Source organism: Phyllobates terribilis, unplaced genomic scaffold, assembly GCF_046119375.1.
Source record: "Phyllobates terribilis strain yellow unplaced genomic scaffold, ASM4611937v1 Scaffold_4__5_contigs__length_816908805, whole genome shotgun sequence".
NCBI classification, from domain to species: domain Eukaryota; kingdom Metazoa; phylum Chordata; class Amphibia; order Anura; family Dendrobatidae; genus Phyllobates; species Phyllobates terribilis.
Genome location: NW_027362764.1, coordinates 81768272 through 81787533, shown reverse-complemented (window position 1 = coordinate 81787533; position 19262 = coordinate 81768272). Strand labels below are relative to the sequence as shown.

General features: G+C 41.8%; 1 protein-coding gene across 1 annotated transcript; it reads left to right on the top strand.

Annotated features, from left to right (window-relative positions):
* Positions 1 to 2115: 2115 nt before the first annotated feature.
* Positions 2116 to 17506, top strand: LOC141265027 (patched domain-containing protein 3-like). The gene is made up of 4 exons (XM_073677567.1): positions 2116 to 3122; positions 5391 to 5512; positions 6165 to 6310; positions 13902 to 17506. Exons 1-4 carry the CDS (start codon positions 2379 to 2381, stop codon positions 15533 to 15535), a joined length of 2646 nt encoding a protein of 881 aa, XP_073533668.1. The 5' UTR covers positions 2116 to 2378; the 3' UTR covers positions 15536 to 17506.
* Positions 17507 to 19262: the final 1756 nt, after the last annotated feature.

Genomic DNA, 19262 nt, shown 5'->3' with positions numbered 1-19262 from the left:
ATCTGCAAGGATTTTGTATGTTCTCCCCGTGTTTGTGTTGGTTTCCTCTGGGTTCTCTGGTTTCCTCCCACACTCCAAAGACATACTGATAGGGAATCTAGATTGTGAGCCCCGATGGGGACAGCGACAATAATGTATGTAAAGCCCTGCGGAATATGTTAGCGCTATATAAAAATAAAGATTATTATTATTATTATAGCTTGATCCGATTCTCCCGGATGAGAGAACCAAAGCACACTGTGAGCAGGAGATGGAGACCAAAATTTTTTCATCTTCTCCATTCTGTGAGGCAGCGAAACTCAGACTGCACTCTGATGTCATCCGTGTGCACTGTGATGTTTTCCACTGACACATAAACTTGAATGGGTGAGTGGCATCCGATTTCAAAGTGAAATCGCAGCATGATGCGATTTTTTTTTTCACTAGCAGATTCAGTGAAAAAAACTGTGTATCAGTGCTGCCCCATGGAATAACATTGGTCTGAGTGCTATCCGATATGAAATCGGATATCACTCATCCGATGTATACACTGGTGTGAGCAAGCGCTTAGAGTAAGTGTGGACAAGTGGGTTCCCTTCTACACATTCTGTGGAACTGCTTACACATACGTCATCTCTGGAAGGCCACCAACTGTACTCTTATGCTCTTTACAGACCTAACCATTGCACTTAGTCCTGGAATGGCTTCCCTTCTGATTGGACTATGTAGAATACTTACCCATTACATCTCCTAATGTCCAAAAAACGAAATAAAGTCAATAATTTGATAAAAATCACTTGTCTGTATGAGTAAATGGTGCTTAAGTGCAACTACTTCCCAATTTTTTATAGTATTTTGGAGTTATGGCTGGAAAGCTCCTTCTGCTCCAATTAAACTTGTAGAAACAGGAGTGTGGTCCCCTTTTTTGAGCTATGCATTTCATTTATATAGCTTCCCATAGCCAGATGTCTGAACAGTTGGACCCCGGTCCTGTTCTGTCCTATCTACATTGAGGTCACCTGACACAAGGTGATTTTTTAATACTAAAGGATAGGACAGTCTTGATTCAGGTAAACCTTGTTGCGGTGGGATGGCTTTTACACTTTTTTTTTAAAATCCAAACAGTATTTACTAAGTACCAATAGGTCATATAATAATAATAATAATAATAATAATAATAATAAAAAAGAATGCATGGTTTTTGGCATAAAAAAATGGCAGATCACTTCAGCTCTCTCTGAAAAAAATAAATAAATTGAGTGCCCATCTGGCTACGTCATTTGAAAAAAATAATAATGTTTTGGCTATATTCCATAAACCATGTTTTTATTGCCCTAGAACAGAAAATAACTGTACTATATTTATGTGATATCTATGTTCATACCAACCTGTAAAATTTTGTTAGCTTGTCATTTTTACTACACGATAAGCAGAAGAGAATTTAGGAACAATTACATAATTGTTACTTTATTGGGGGGTTCATTCCCCTTAAAATACGTAATAAAATCTAACTGACAATTTTTTTGTACCCCAAAATGTTGACATTAAAAATACAGCTTGGATCACAAAAAAGAAAGCTCTCATAAAATGTTATCAACAAGAGAAAAAAAAATGGATCTTGGAATGTGACGAAGATAAACTGAAAAATGGCCATATCTTAAGGGGTTCATATTGTTTCTCATGGTGTGTTAAGTTTATTTTTTTGTGCCTAGGTGAAAAGATTTTAATTGCAACATGTAGAACTCTATAAACAGAGTGTTGGTGTGCATTCGGCGTTTGTTACGGGTGCCAATTGAACTGGGATTGATCCCAACTGACAGTGGAAAGTAAAATTAACCACACTCTCTGTTTTTCAAATGCTTTACAAGAAGATATGTTACTGGTGCAAAGTCAATATATGATTATATGGGAACAAAGGACAAAGGCGACCATTTGGGGAGACGTTTTGACCTGTTTGGGGCCTTTTTCGCTCAATTGCTGTGCCCAGTGTGGAGAGAGGGTGGAGAAGGCACAACCTGCGCCATGTGAATATTTGAGCTCTATAAACTGTCCCTAGTTCATTGTCCTTATCATGTCATGCATTTCATTTGGCAGGCAGCCTGGACAAATCTTTCCTGGTGAACTCACTTCTGTTTTATTTTTATGAGTAATAATGACTGGAGTTCTAGCTGTCATAGTGTGAAGAACACATCTCCTCGTGCAAAGATCAATTGTGCATTAGTTACTGTGTAAACCAGATATGGAAAACTTCCTTCTTCCTTGGAACTTCTTTATACGCAACAGAAAGCATTTGTCATCCAATTATTTGATGTTGTTGGCATCGCTGAGGTTTGCTATATAATCACTATTACGAGTAGAAACATATCTGTTCTTCATTCTTTATAGATATTAGAGGACTGATGATGGCCAGGTGTCACACAGACTGTATACAGAAACCGCTCTCTCGTGCCTTCAGTTGGCTTGGTAAGCTGGTGGGAAGGTACCCCTGGTGGTTCCTACTAATTCCTTTTGCTTTATCTGCTGGCTTGGGAGCTGGCTTTTACTTTTTACCCCAGAGACAAGCAAATGACATTGAAGAACAGTTCACACCAATCGGTGGCCCGGCTAAAAGTGAGAGAGAATTTGTAAGGACACGTTTTCCCACCAATGACTCCGGGCAGTTTTCTCCGCAGAGACTATATACAGAAGGTTTGTTTGTTTCGCTCATAGCCGTAAGTACATCTGATAATGTCATAAACGTTAAGAGTTTTGAAGAGCTTATGAAGCTGGATGAGATGGTGCAGAATTTCACAGTGATGGATCCCGCTGCTGATGAAAACCTCACATTTCAGCAACTTTGTGCAGAGATCAAGGGAAAAACATGTATGACAGCTAATCCTCTCCTCTCTGCAGTACAAGGTAATGTGAGTCTGATAGAGACAATACCAATAAGTTACCCCATGTTTCAAGATAAAATATTCCTGGGAACATACCTGGGTGGAGTGACGCTAAATTCAGACAATGCTGTGCAAAAAGCCAAAGCAATCAAATTAGTATATTATCTGAGAGAAGACAACGAGAGCGACAGAGAAAGAAGCCTGCAGTGGATCAATCAATTTATCAAATTCTTCACGAAGAATAGTCTACAACTCACTGACATAAAGGTAAGGATTTTATCATGATTTATGAAACATTTATAAGTATAAATTCCCTGTAATATTCATTAATAGTCATTTTTTTTGTTGGATTGCACTTTCATGATGCAGAAATATAAGTAGCCAATATGTAACTGAAACAAACATGTGCATTTAGTAGTGAACACTATGAAACATATGTAGCTTTAGTATCAATTTTAGAAAAGCTACTGGCACCCTGAATGAGAACAAATATGTTTGATGTAACCATAGGCATATTGTGTGCCACTGCATAGTGTTACATATTTTCCTCTAGAAGCAATGTTTATAGAGGACATATCACAAGAATTAAAATTTCTTTACAAATCAATAAACCAAAACCCTCCAAATTTTTTGTTTCCTAATATAACACTTAAAAATAATTTGTAAAAAAATTGTATATAGTTTGCAAATATTATGTCTGAATTTGGGGTCTGAATTTCTGGGAAAGGAGCTCCTGGCAAAAGTGGCATCTTCCCATACCAAGAAAAGACACTAGATCTCGCTAGCCATATATTCACACACCAAAAGCTGATAAATAATTACTCAAGACTATACTCTTTTAGCTAGAAACATGAAATCTCACGGCCATATATTATAGGCTGCCAGGGGAGAAAATAGTTATGGGGAGTCAGTTAATTTACAAGTTATGATAATCATTAACAAATATTATGATTTTCATTTTTTAATGGCTTAGATTAAAAAAAAAAATTCTCGGGGCTAGCATTTTTCTTTTGTTTGAAAAGTGTTCATTATGAAAAGAGAGCCAAAGATCCAATATAAACCCAAAGATCTCTATAGATACCATAATACCGATTCATAAAACATAAATGCAATACAAGTAGCCTGAGCTCTTATAAATAATGTTTTAACACACGTTGTAGAATATACTGTGTATCAGAATCTATAAACTGTATTTATTTAATCATTTCATTTGTGCTGTGTTGTTTTCCACATTTTTGTTAACTTTTAATGGTAAAATCACTTTTTATTTTGCTGCGGTGTGACATAAAGCTGCACTATAAATTGTGGTGAAAAGAAAAGTATTTTTTTTGTTGTCATACTTTTAGATTGTAGTTCTCTACTATTGTTTATTTTGAAAAACAAAATATATTCTGCACTAATTTTTCCCTTTAAGATAAAATTGGTCACTTAAAAGTGACAAGTGAAACAGAATGTGATTTAAGGAAAAAAATGAAAATGTATATGATTTCTAAATGAAAATGTGTAACTTACTAGAGATTAGCAGAGCAGGCAAAATTTTAATTTACCTGTTTGCGCACTTTTTCCTGGAAAATTAAATTTGCAGAGAAGTTTTTCTCTGCAAATTTAATTTCCTTTATCATGCTCTGGTGTCTCTCTGGACCCCAGAATGTAATAAAACTAATATGTAAAAAATAGGATAAACACATATGCTCACCTTACTGGTCACCTCTCTGGCCCTTCCACTACCCACCATCACCCGTCCGGTCCTCGTCACATCTTTGGATCCCTGCCTCTCACGCTGGGCCGTGATTTCTGCAAAAACAATGCGGATCAGAAGATGCTGGATTTGAGAACGAGCTGTGGGGATCAGAAGATGTTACGAGAACCAGACGAGTGGCAATGAGGAGCGGAGGGGCAGAAGAGGTGAGTGGTAAGGTGAGTATAAGTATTTTTTAATTTCTTGTAACCTTTTAATGATCCTTTATGGGTCAAAAAATTGGCAACCAGCAGCGACCATCTTGCTGAGACTGCATGGAAGTTAATTATCGAAAATCCGCATTTTGTCGAATGCTGATTTTTTGAAAAATTCTAGTAGAATTCAGTTCCACTCAAATTTATTAATTCCTCTCTATAAGTTACATTTTTACAAATCTCATTCACATGTATAGTCACATATATTATTTCGGCTCAGGTTTTCCTATTGCAAAAAAAGACAGCACAAAAAATTTGGAGCAAAATACATACAGTAGACCATGTGAACTTATAATTATTGAAGATCCGTCCAGCACTTGACTATTTCAAACTCTTGCCTCTTTTGAGCTGCATTTTATTTTACTTTTTCTTGATTATGTTGTTTTCTGTAAAAACAATAATGGAACAAAACTCACTATAGATTGAAGCCAATGTGAATAAAGCCTTGAACCTTCCCAAGGCTAGTACTAGTAATGTACCGTATGAAGATGTTACACTCTGCGGTCAATATTATGGTTGTTTTTGTTGCTCTTTTGCTCAATAAAATACAAATTATTATAACATCTTCTTTTTATATTCTAGGTATCTTATTTCACAGCGATATCACGACAGCAAGAATTTGATGGCACAACAAAAACTGTGATCCCATTGTTTTCTATTACGTATTTTGTCACCATATTTTTTGCAGTTGTGTCCTGTATAAGGTAAGATAATTTAACAGAATGTGTTTATTGAGGATGTATTATCTCTCATGTGGCATGTTATAACTTACGTCTCATGAAATGACATTACAGTAGCATCTTGCACTAGCGCTTGTGGTGCTCCTCTGTAATTCTTGTTTGAAAATATATGAATAAACCGAAAATTAGGTCCAACCATTTCTTGACAATGATCACACAATTTCACCTGTCAGCTGTCATTGACTGACAGATATTGTTCGGGAGCCCCATCATTCGCAGCAGGTTAATACTTTCTGAATATAGAGAACACATTCACGCCCATCTGAGTATAGCATGCTTGTGTTTTCAATGTCGAATAGTAAAAAACGTCTTCCAGACGCCTCTGATGATAGCTTATCTCTTTTGGAAACTAAGGATAGGGCATGTTGAAATATAACATGTCTGACAATTCATTCCCCAGACATATCTGCTATTAGGGGAGAGGCAAGACACTGCCATTATTTAATTTGTTTCCATGAAAAAGGCTCAGGTCCAGCATGGAAACACATTTGAAAAATGAAGAACCATTTTAGAACACAAAAAGTGTCTCATTTAGCGCAGCGCTGACCTTTCAACGTTATATCATCCCATAGACATTATTTTCAAGTAACAAATTTTTTTTTTTACTACCTTATAGATTTGATTGCGTGAGGAACAAGTTCTGGGTGGCTGGGTTTGGAGTCATTTCATCTGGATTGGCCGTTCTATCTAGTTTTGGCCTTTTGTTACTATGTGGGATGCCCTTTGTCGTTACTGTTGCAAATGCTCCATTCCTTATTCTTGGTAAGTTTCTAGATATCTACACAGAAGATTGTTTAAAGGATTTTTTGGTTTTGGATGATATCTCTCCCCTCCAGTTAGAGTTTTTTTTTTTTAAAAAAAAAAACAAAACCTATCCTTTAATTATTATTATTTATTATTATTTTGCCATTAATTCCATGGCGCTTTACATGTTTAAAAGGGGTATACATAGCAAACAACAAGTACAATAATTTGAAAAAAAATGAGTCAGCGACTGGTACAGGAGGAGAGAGACCCTGCCCGTGAGGGCTCACAATCTGCAAGGGATGGGTGAGGATACAGTAGGTGAGGATAGAGCTGGTCGTGCAGCGGTATGGTGGAGCGAGGGTGATCCTTCCCTATCCAGTTCTAAGTTTTCATCGCTGCTCACTGTATCTGTTATTGTCTGCTGTGCTGACGTCACGTCAATAGCATGGTAGCCAATAACTCAGCTCAGCAACTATGCCCGAAATAATGGAATGAGCTGCTCAGGGCTAATTGGTTCATTGCAACATTGTCGACATGACATCACTGAAGACAATAACAGACACAAGGACCAGTTGTGGAGACTCAGTGCTGGATGCAGGGAGAGTGAGTAAAGCACAGTTTGTTCTTTACAAACAAACTGCGGCCAGAGAACAGTGGTTTTATGAAAACAGATAACCCCTTTAAATATCTTTCCATACTTCATACATAAGTGTCTATTAAAATAGCTTACAAAAAATTAGGGAAATATAGAGACAGGTTTGCAAACAAAAAATACCCTCGAAAAATTAACTTTTATTAATTCATTAAAACGTAGTGTATTTTAAAATTAGCCTCAATTCAGAGATATATGATTATCCACAAAACTTTTGACGAAACGAAGACCCCAAACAAAGAAAATCATCAAGGGTGTGTATAGTGTGAATATCTCGCCCTTCTCTGTCTCTGTGCTGGACCAGCTACCTAGCAGCGGAGGATGGCACCTTGCTTGAAATAGCGCAAATGGTGACCCCACTCCATGTTGGCTGAACCTATTTGGTCCTGTTGATCCCTGCTACGGTATGACATGTCAGACACAATCAGAACCAGACCCAGAGGGTACTTCAAATGCCATCAGCAGCCTACCACAGTATGGCTGAGTAGTTCACAGGTATATATTGTAAGGCAGCGCTAGACATCATAATGGGGGATACTCGCTTCGCTGCGACAATCAATGCACATGTGCAATGTCTTTCCGTTATTTCACAATGCTCAGCAGTTTATTACTTCATAAACCACAGTTCACACATATAATGTCCACGAGCCAAGTGACACACCGGCCCATTTGCTCCAGGTACAGCCTTCAGCAAGGTAATAACATAGCAATGTCCATATTAATGTCCATATAACACAGGGTATTACCTTTGCCGGGTTTAGCTGTCTCAGTCCATTACTCCGCCACCACTGTGGCTTTGTGGCTTCCCAGGTGGGGGTCTCCAGCCGTCGTTCCCTCAAAGGCCACTGACATCCGCACAGGATCCAGGCTCTGCCTTTCAGGACTCTTCACCAATAATCCGCCACCACTGTGGCTTTGCGGCTTCCCAGGTGGGGGTCTCTAGCCGTCGTTCCCTCAAAGGCCACTGACATCCACACATGATCCAGGCTCTGCCTTTCAGGACTCTTCATCAAAACCTCTTCCTTCCAAGGCCACTAGCATCCACACAGGATCCAGTCTCGACCTTTCAGGCACCAGGCTTCACTCGGCCTCACACGGTCGGTGTCCCACACACACGGGAACAGGCCATACGCCTCTCACAGAACACACCTGTCTCCCATCAAGCAGGGTTTATATATGCATCCCGTGCACACACACACATACTGACAGGACCTTGCTGATGTCACAGTCATGTGATCAGACAGACATTCTGTGCGCGCAGGACCTGTGCTATGTCACAGTCATGTGACCAGTCACCTGAGGGGGAAGGTATATGGTCAGGTAAAACACATCCTGGACCATTACCGTAATGCCAGCAAGTCGCTGCATTACATATCCCCCCCCTCTGTTCAAACTTGTGGGGTTGAACACATAATATACACAATCACTATAACCCCCAGCTCACATAGAGACCATGTACTTTACAATTGTGCTACTCAGCCCCTGGAACCTTAGTCAACGACATTAGCCCATTCCTTAGGGACCTACCATTTGTCACTGTCACTGACTTCGTCAGGTCACCTTTCCGGGTGGTAACCTTGTCAGAGCTCCCCCGCTCCAAGCGGTCAGTTGTAACCTTGTCAGGTCTCCCCCACTCCCAGCGGTCAGTCATAATCTTGTCAGACCTCCCCCACTCCCAGCGGTCAGTCATCACCTTGTCAGGTCTCCCCCGCTCCCAGCGGTCAGTCATACAGCGGTGTGACTCACATGCCCTGGTATCTAAGGTCCGGTTCGACTCCGTAATGTCCCGTCCTCTATTGGGTCGTTTGTATGGGCTGCTCAAACCTGAGTTACTAGAGGTTTCACTACCTCTAAACCCACGCCCACTACTCTCAGAACATCTTGAAAGGTCCCTAACTCCAGCTATAGCTGTTCTATTATTTAGGGGGGCCTTTCTCTGTCTGGTCTCATAATTTCTAAACGGCTGCCATCTTCTGCTACTCAGATGATGCTGTCTATCCACTCACAGTCTAGCGAGATGCAACTGTTCTACCTCTCGCAGGTAGGTCACTCGGTATTCCAACAGCTTGTGCATATATCCCAGGCTTTCTTCTGTTCCTACAGTGGAGAATGATACCATGCCGTCTTCGTATGGTATCCAGTCCTGACGATCACGTGGACTGCTTACTTTCACCACACCAGACTTCTTGACCATCATCTGCATGGCTCGGCCATTTCTCCCAACGAGCTTCCTCACCAGAACATGAGGCACCGGATGACCTCTTCACGCATACTGTGAGCTTTCCTTATCAACTCCAGTTGTCTAACGGCTTGTTCCGTCTTCAACCGGAGAAACCGATTCGTGCGAATACATCGCCAGTGCATGTCACTTAGGATAGCCACCCTCTTCACTGTGACTTCGGTCATGGACAGGACCACCAGCTGTTTAGCTTCTGAGGTCGAGTACACCTTACAGGCTCCCACGGCCTTCTTAAACTGTTCATGCACGGATTCACTGGTGCATTCTTCCCTCAAATCCTCGGGTACATCTACGAGGCACTTGTACCAAGACGTTTCGGTCTCACCAGTGGTTTCCAGACGATCAACCAGCTCAGGTTTCAGGGACAACTGACCTCCAGCTTCTTCACCCTGTATGCTTCCCCTGAGCTTACTCACAGCTACAAATTCACGAATTTTCGTCTTGACCACTTCCATCTCATATTTATTTGTGGTTAACACTCTCTTAGCTCTCCTCAGGTCCACCATCTCATGGTATAAGGGAGTGAGTGCAACGTGTTCGCCCTTTTCCTTCTCCAAGAAGGCCTCGTTCAGTGAGTGATACTTTGTCAGGCGACTTTTGAGCCCGGAAACTTCTTCCTCTAGCTCCGCCACTCGCCTCTCAGCGGCCCCTCTCTGAAGCTCTTCCTGCTTCAACTGCTCTTCCAGCAGCAGAGCTCTCTCAGACCTCTCCGTCTCCAATGCGCCCACTCGGCTCTCAATAGCCAGTCTCTCACGCTTCTCTTGCATCCCCTGGGTTTGTAGCAACTCCTTGAGCTGCTTGATCTCGGCTTCGACATCCACCGAACCCTCCGAGCCCACATCACTCGAGGAGGTATCTGCTTCATACCTCCCATCACCAGCGGTCAACTCCTGGCCCTGGTCTGTGGCTTTTCCGATGGACTCCTCCATCCTCTCTCGCTCAGCTTCCATCTTGCTGACTGTTTCCTTAAGGTACGTCTCCGCGTTCTGGAGAGTATCACAGGACATCTGTAGCTCCTTCACCTGAGCTTCCAGATCTAGGGTCTTTCCCTGGAGATCATCATTCTCCTCACGGGTGTCTTGCAGAGTGGTCTCAACCACTTGGCGCACTTGCTCTGCACCCGCCTTATCCTCCTCTAGTTTTTTCTTCACCTTGAGGAGATCCTCATAATCTCTCTTACTCTGTTGCAGTTCCCTACTGCGTTCACCACACTCCTTCTTGGAGTCACACAGCTCCTGGTTGAGCGGTTTGCGCAGTCGTTCTAGGATTTGTTCGCGTCCAGAAACACCATCCTGCCGCGCCTCCTTCTCAAGCTTCAACTGCAAAACCTCTTCCTTGATTTTGCGGCGGTGCTCCTTAATTGCGTAGAACATTCCCTTCCACTGGTTAATTTCCTCGTTGCTTCCCTTTAGATCTCGCTGTAAGTTCTTCACAAGCTGGTGTATTTTCTGCTGTTCAGACTCCAGGATCAACTGGTCTGAGGACACATTCCCCAGATTTTCACATAATTGCTGCACGTCACTCTGACCCTGCTGGCCGATAGGCTCCAGCTCTTGGTCACGACTGGCCGCCTCCTCTTCTACCTCTAATGGAGGATCCACACTTGAAGCAAAGGCACACAGTACTACATTCTCTTTATTTTCATTTTCAGCCAAGTCTACAGGAGCAGCCTTTTTGTGGACCTTGCGCCGTCTACGAGATGGGGACTTTCTCACCTCGTCAAGCCCCTCCTGACTGACCTCTCCATCTACTTTCGTAGTGTCACCGTCAGCTACGGGGTCTGTGTCACTCCCCATGGTGTTGTGGACTAACAGGTCACCTCCCACCTTGACGTCACCCCCTTCTACTGGAGCTACCCCGTTATCAACGGTCACATTGTCATTTTTAGGAGGTACCAACCCACCACCAGTAATTTTTTTTTGATTTTCTATCCTCCACGCTGTTTTGAACAACCGCCCCTTTTTAGACTCCGCCCCCTTTTTCACAACCACACCGGCAGGGAAATTTTTACAAGAAAAATCAATAATAGTCTTAGGACTCAGTTCACAACAGCTCTTACCACCTCCCCGGGCACTCTGGGACAACACTGGCGCCCCCGGAGAGTTCATAGAATGGTCCACTGTCGCCATTCCATATGGTGCCCACCGCTCCTGTGGTTCCTGCACCATGTCCAGTTTCATGTCCAGTAGACATTTCTCAAATACCTGCTCCGGTTTTAACAGGCACTTTAATCGCTCTAATCGCGCAATAGCTTCAGACTCAGTTGCTGCTCCTTTCAGAGCCATTTTTATCTGCTCCTGCATTTCCTCAGGACACTATTCACACACCGCTCTCCCCGGAAAAATTTTCGTGGCCCCGCCGGGCCACAGCAAAACCGGATTTGAGTGCGACGACAACCTTCGCAACCCCGCCGAGTTGCAGCCAGATGCTTTAAACTTCGTGAGCCCCGCCGAGCCACAGCAAACCAGGTTTGAGTGCGACGGTAATCTTCGCAACCCCACCGAGTTGCAGCCAGATGCTTTAATCCACACTTGTCCTGTGCCGTTGCCCCTAGCAACCGGGCTGCAGTTGCCCCTAGCAACCGGGCTGTCGTTGCCGCTAGCAACCGGGCTGCAGTTGCCGCTAGCAACCGGGCTGCAGTTGCCCCTAGCAACCAGACTGCAGTTGCCCGCACTCTCGAACCATATGTAAGGCAGCGCTAGACATCATAATGGGGGATACTCGCTTCGCTGCGACAATCAATGCACATGTGCAATGTCTTCCCGTTATTTCACAATGCTCAGCAGTTTATTACTTCATAAACCACAGTTCACACATATAATGTCCACGAGCCAAGTGACATACTGGCCCACTTGCTCCAGGTACAGCCTTCAGCTAGGTAATAACATAGCAATGTCCATATTAATGTCCATATAACACAGGGTATTACCTTTGCCGGGTTTAGCTGTCTCAGTCCATTACTCCGCCACCACTGTGGCTTTGCGGCTTCCCAGGTTCCCAGGTGGAGGTCTCCAGCCGTCGTTCCCTCAAAGGCCACTGACATCCACACAGGATCCAGGCTCTGCCTTTCAGGACTCTTCACCAATAATCCGCCACCACTGTGGCTTTGCAGCTTCCCAGGTGGGGTTCTCTAGCCGTCGTTCCCTCAAAGGCCACTGACATCCACACAGGATCCAGGCTCTGCTTTTCAGGACTCTTCATCAAAACCTCTGCCTTCCAAGGCCACTAGCATCCACACAGGATCCAGTCTCGACCTTTCAGGCACCAGGCTTCACTCGGCCTCACTAGACCTCACACGGTCGGTGTCCCACACACACGGGAACAGGCCTTACGCCTCTCTCACAGAACACAACTGTCTCCCATCAAGCAGGGTTTATATATGCATCCCGTGCACACACACACATACTGACAGGACATTGCTGATGTCACAGTCATGTGATCAGACAGACATTCTGTGCGCGCAGGACCTGTGCTATGTCACAGTCATGTGACCAGTCACCTGAGGGGGAAGATACATGGTCAGGTAAAACACATCCTGGACCATTACCATAATGCCAGCAAGTCGCTGCATTACAATATGTAAATGTTCTTATACAATTCATCCCTTGTAAACAAATGCATATAATTAGATGTCATGGGGCAAACAGACATCAACACAAATAAATGCATATAATTAACCCCTTTCAAAATGAATGGTAATCGCATCTAAATGTCTTCGATCAAACCAAAAGCTAGATTATCTATGCCAAAAAAGAGGGGAAGGTTTGAACTCTTTTTTTCTTCCAAAGTGTCCCTATTAAAGATGCCAAAGGGAGTGGACATTTCCCAGAAAGCCCAACCTTGTCATCATTAAAGCAGGAGACAATAGAAATGCCAGGGTATGTAATCAATTATCAATTGCCTATACCTGCCTGCAATTTACAGGGCTGAACACATAGACCTAAACACTACGTTTTAATGAATTAATAAAAGTTAATTTTTAGAGGGTATTTTTTGTTTGTAAACCTATATTGTCTATAACCATCTTTCTAAAAGCTCTATTGATTCAGTCATGGCAATACTGTACAAATAAGCAACAAATAGCAAACCAAATATAATTTGAGGTTTGAAAAAGAAAATTTCTTCTAAGAATGTTTTAACCATAAGCATATGATCTGTGTCATTTGATTAGAATTTTAGATCTTTCAGCAAATGATAAATGTGTTTTAAAGGGGTTGTCCAGTCCAAATCAATAAGTCTGCGGTCACTCTATGTGATTGCAGACTTACGAATCCCCTCGGCGCACGCTGTGGGGATTTGCCGGTTTCTGAGCTGGGACCGGAGGGTATGTATGAGTTGTATATACCCCCAGACAGAGCCCGTCTAGTGGGCGAGGTCTCGCTCCATACACTTGTATAGTACGAAGCTACTCCCCGACTAGTGACACAGCCATCCAGTTGGCGAGGCTGTGCCCAGTGGACGGACTCTCCTGCCGGGAGTATGCTTAATGCATACATACCCTCCTGTCCCAGCTCAGAAACTGGGGAATTCTCGCAGCGCACAGTCCATGCACTGGGGGGATACATAAAGCTGCAGTCACACAGAGTGACTGCAGATTTATCGATTTGGACCGGACAACCCCTTTAAGAAAAGGTCAGTTTGGTGCATTTTTTTTAGAATTATCTCAAACATTTCCTTATCTTTACACTTTGGAATGTTACTACTGTTACTTCTAGGTGTTGGAGTGGATGACATGTTCATCATGATTTCCAGCTGGCAACAAACTAAAGTTAAGGATAAAGTTGAAGAAAGAATGGCTGAGACGTACGCGGAAGCTGCTGTCTCCATAACAATCACGACCCTCACCGATGTTCTCGCTTTCTACATTGGTATTTTGACTTCTTTCGAGTCAGTGCAGTCATTTTGTATCTACACCGGGACCGCCATCTTGTTCTGTTTCTTGTACAATGTCACATGTTTTGGGGCTTTCTTAGCTCTCAATGGCAGAAGAGAGGAGAATAACAAGCACTGGTTCATTTGTAAGAAGGTAGCAGAAAACAAAGATGACCATCGTTCGTCTGCATATAACATGTGTTGCGTTGGAGGAGGATACAGCCATATCACTGGTAAAGAGACTGACCATCCCATGACTAGTTTTTTTCGTAAGCATTATGGTCCATTCCTCACAAACATCTGGACTAAGGTCTTTGTTCTTATTCTGTATGGAGGATATCTGGCCAGCAGTATATACGGGTGTTTTCAGGTTCAGGAAGGAATTGACTTACGAAATTTAGCTACAGATAGTTCTTACATTCGTTCCTTCTATGACGATGAAGATTTATATTTTTCAGAGTATGGTCCTAGAGTTATGGTTGTGGTGACTGAGGAGGTTTCATACTGGGATTCAGATGTCCAGAGTAAGATTGACAGGTGTATGGAGTCATTTATAAATAATTCCTATGTTAGTGGTGGGTCTCTCTCCGAGTCTTGGATGAGTGTATACATTGACATGGCTAAAAAGATGAACCTTAATATCAGTGATAAAAACAACTTTATCAGTAATTTATCAATATTATTCAATGTAGTTCCAGACTTTAAACAAGATGTGGACATTCAGATGGGGGCTATAATGGCGTCTCGTTTCTTCATCCAGACTGTAAACGTTACTTCAGCAGTGGATGAGAGAGACATGTTGAACCAAGTCCGAGATACAGCAAAGAGTTGTGAGATTCCGGTCCTTGTCTATCATCCCGCATTTATATATTTTGACCAATATGCCGTAATCATAGATAACACCATCCAAAATGTCGCTGTTGCTGCTGCCACCATGTTTGTGATCTCACTCATGCTAATTCCAAATCCTCTTTGCTCGTTGTGGGTGACATTCACCATAGCGTCGATTATAGTAGGTGTTACGGGTTTCATGGCGCACTGGGATGTTAACTTAGATTCCATCTCCATGATCAACCTTATCATTTGCATTGGATTCTCTGTAGACTTCTCTGCTCACATTACTTATGCTTATGTCTCCAATCAAAAAGTCAATGTAAATGACAAAGTGATTGATGCCTTACATTCTCTTGGTTATCCTATAGTACAGGGTGCTGTGTCCACCATCCTGGGGGTGGTAGCCCTATCTGCAGCTCAGAGTTACATCTTCAGAACATTTTTTAAGATCATATTTCTGGTCATTGCATTTGGTTTGATACATGGACTGGTTTTTCTTCCAGTGTTTTTAACATTGTTTGGGAATTGTATGAGGAATGATGATGCTACAAAGATTAACGCTCATGTAGATGAAAAAAAGTTGGACAATGGTCAAAGAGAAACAAAATTTGGTTATGACAACATAGATCCTGATTGCCCCTAGCATTGTACTTTAAAAATGTATTTAAATAGAGATAACCATACTTAGAGTACCTATCACCCATCTGAGGCTGCTCTTTGTATTTGATAAAACAGTGGGCAGTCCCAGCCTTGTGATTTTTCTAAATATAATATAGTAACAAAGCAGAATGATCCCTAATGTACACTGAAAAACCTGAGTTTGTAGAAAAATACAGGCCTAAACTCAATGGTATGCAGAGCACCCAGTCTGCAGTCTCTCTTGCAATGAAAGAGCCAGATCTTGCTCTTTGTACTAGCTGAGCAATACAGCGTAATCTTCTAAGCTATTACTTATTGGTAGCATCATTAGAACAATTACCATTCATTAACAGCTTAGCAGAGTACATGGCAGAGGCTGGTTAATGCAAAGATCGAGATCTTACTCTTTCACTGTGAGACCGGCCGTGGAGAGTAGTGGGACCCTGCTCTGCATTCTGGGGTCCCACAACTCAAAAGTTTGGACCTGAGTTTTTCTAGAAAGCCAGGTCCTTCCCAGACACAATAAGAAACCTTCTGTGTTGTTTTTTTAACTAAATGATATTTTGAAAAATCACCAATCGGGGGTTGCCCACTCTTTTATTAAATAAAAAGAGCAGCACCAGACTGGTGAAAGGGGTTTCAGTATAAAAAAAAGTGGTCAAGGGAGAAAATTATGATAAAAAGATGCAGTACTTCTGTTAAATTCCCTAATGCAGCCTGAGCCTATCACTTGCCTCAGAGGTCAACAGCTTGAGACCAGTGATTGGCTGCATAGTCATGTGTGCAGAAGGGCCAATAAAACATAGAACTGTGAGACTCATTGCAGCATTAACATTGGAATAGTGGGGGAACTTAACAGGTCAAGTAAAGTTTCATTACATTTCCCTCTTTATCTATTTATTATCTGAACATGATGCAGCTTCCACACAGTTCTCTGCAGCTCTCACAAACAGACTGCTTAGTGCAGCATGGATTCAGAGAGAGAGCCCGGCATGTCTCTCTCCATCTGCTACAGCTCACTCAACTCTGCATCATCCAGAAGACTGAGACTCCCTCAGGAGACTGCCCCTCCATGAAGCTACTAATCCTGCTTCTTAGCAAAACCCACAAGGGGGAATATAATCAAGTCCCTGCAGAGCTAGGATTTAACCCTGTCCTCCCCAGCTATGCTACACCAGTCATATCCAAAAGTAGGAATTAAATTTACTCAACACAAAAACCACATTGATTGGAGGTTTCTGCTATCAAAATCACCATGTTCTGTTATATTATGTATGTATATTATGTATGTACTAAATATGTATATTTGTATTTAAAAAAAATGCCAATATAGAAAATTGTATAAAGCTTGTGTATATATCTCTGTGGCTAGGATTAATTATTAATACCTAAATGATTTGTATTTTTTTCTAAAGAGTTATGTAATGTAAAGTATATTTCCTCTTCACTTATTTTTAGTAAATTAGAAGCACGTGTAAATACAAGCTATAGATTTAATTTTAATATGAACAAAAAGCATATTTCCACCTACTAACAGCATGGAGTCCATTATTTTCCTGCCTGCAGTCTAATGTAAGACAGTAAATACAATACAGTGAGTATGGGGGAGGAGGGAGATGCAACTGCAGGATTTCGACCTCTGTATATTTGTGAGACTTCATGCTGTAAGAAAGGAGTAGAGAAGTAGAGAGATCTGTTTGGATCAGAGCACATAATGCTATCCTATACATCACACCAGGAAGACCTTTCTGACACCTCAAGCATTGTGAAAGAAAATGTGCATTTGCATAAATAATCAGAGGACAAATACGCCGGTTATATTCAACATTCTTGGCCAATCTAATATTCATATGTTCTATAGCATAAAATATGTTTCTAACAAAATCCTGTGATGTATCTTTATTATACTATTTTAATTACATTTTGCATTAGCACCTAAAATTAATTATAAATAATTAAACTGTCTATATCTTTATTTTTATTTGACTAAATTATACACTTCACTTCATCTAAGCATTCACTATACTGGAGATGAGATACTAAAATATTTAATTTTTTAAAATCTTGAATGTAATTTTAAAAACAAAAATAGTAGTTTATGGAGATGTTTGGAATCTGGAAACCTAACAGTCTGTCCTCCTTTGAAGAGAGGTCAATTTTTAGATATTAATGGATTTGACCTCTATCTAAAAATAACTTTTATATAGACTTATCAGGGTACAAGTCAGTGTTTTTTTACAAAAACATATTTCTCACTGTTAAAAACATTAAAGCACCACTCCAGCGATTTTTTTTTATTCCAGCACTTGAGTGGTGCTACTAATCTAAGTTCCCTGAGCCTAATCTTGTACTTACCAACTGCCGTCTTCAGCTGTTTCCAGCACCACTCCAGTCTCGCACCTCTATCTTGCAACTGACCGGAAGTCAAAGGTAACGGTTGCAAGCTCTCAATGCATGTTTATAAGAGCCAGTACACGGCTCTCATAGACATACAGTGGGTACGGAAAGTATTCAGACTCCTTTACATTTTTCACTCTTTGTTTCATTGCAGCCATTTGGCAAATTCTAAAAAGTTAATTTTTTTCTCATTAAAGTACACTCTGCACCCCATCTTGACTGTAAAAAAACAGAAATGTAGTAATTTTTGTAACTTTAAAAAAAAATAAAAACTGAAATTTCACATAGTCATAAGTATTTAGACCCTTTTCTCAGTATTGAGTAGAAGCACCCTTTTGAGCTAGTACAGCCATGAGTCTTCTTGGGAATGATGCAACAAGTTTGTCACACCTGAATTTAGGGATTCTCTGCCATTCTTCCTTGCAGATCCTCTCCAGTTCCGTCAGGTTGGATGGCGAACGTTGGTGGACAGCCATTTTCAGGTCTCTCCAGAGATGCTCAATTGGGTTTAGGTCAGGGCTATGACTGGCCAAGTTTGAGGTCCAGAGCACTCTGGAAGAGGTTTTCATCCAGCATATCTCTGTACTTGGCCGCATTCATGATTCCTTCAATTGCAACCAGTTGTCCTGTCCCTGCAGCTGAAAAACACCCCCATAGCATGATGCTGCCACCACCATATTTCACTGTTGGGATTGTATTGGGCAAGTGATGAGCAGTGCCTGGTTTTCTCCACACATACTGCTTAGAATGATCACCAAAAAGTTCTATCTTTGTGTCATCAGACCAGAGAATCTTATTTCTCATAGTCTGGGAGCCCTTCATGTGTTTTTGAGCAAACTCTATCTGGGCTTTCATATGTCTTGCACTGAGGAGAGGCTTCTGTTGGGCCACTCTGCTATAAAGGCCCGACTGGTGGAGGGCTGCAGTGATAGTTGACTTTGTGGAACTTTCTCCCATCTCCCTACTGCATCTCTGCAGCTCAGCCACAGTGATCTTGGGGTTCTTCTTTACCTCTCTCACCAAGGCTCTTCTCCAACGATTGCTCAGTTTGGCTGAACGGCCAGGTCTAGGAAGACTTCTGGTGGTCCCAAACTTCTTCCATTTAAGGATTATGAAGGCCACTGTGCTCTTAGGAACCTTGAGTAATGCATAAAATCTTTTAGAACCTTGGCCAGATCTGTGCCTTGCCACAATTCTGTCTCTGAGCTCCTTGGGCAGTTCCTTTGAGCTCATGATTCTCATTTGGTCTGACATGCACTGTGAGCTGTGAGGTCTTATATAGACAGGTGTGTGCCTTTCCAAATCAAGTTCTATCAGTTTAATTAAACACAGCT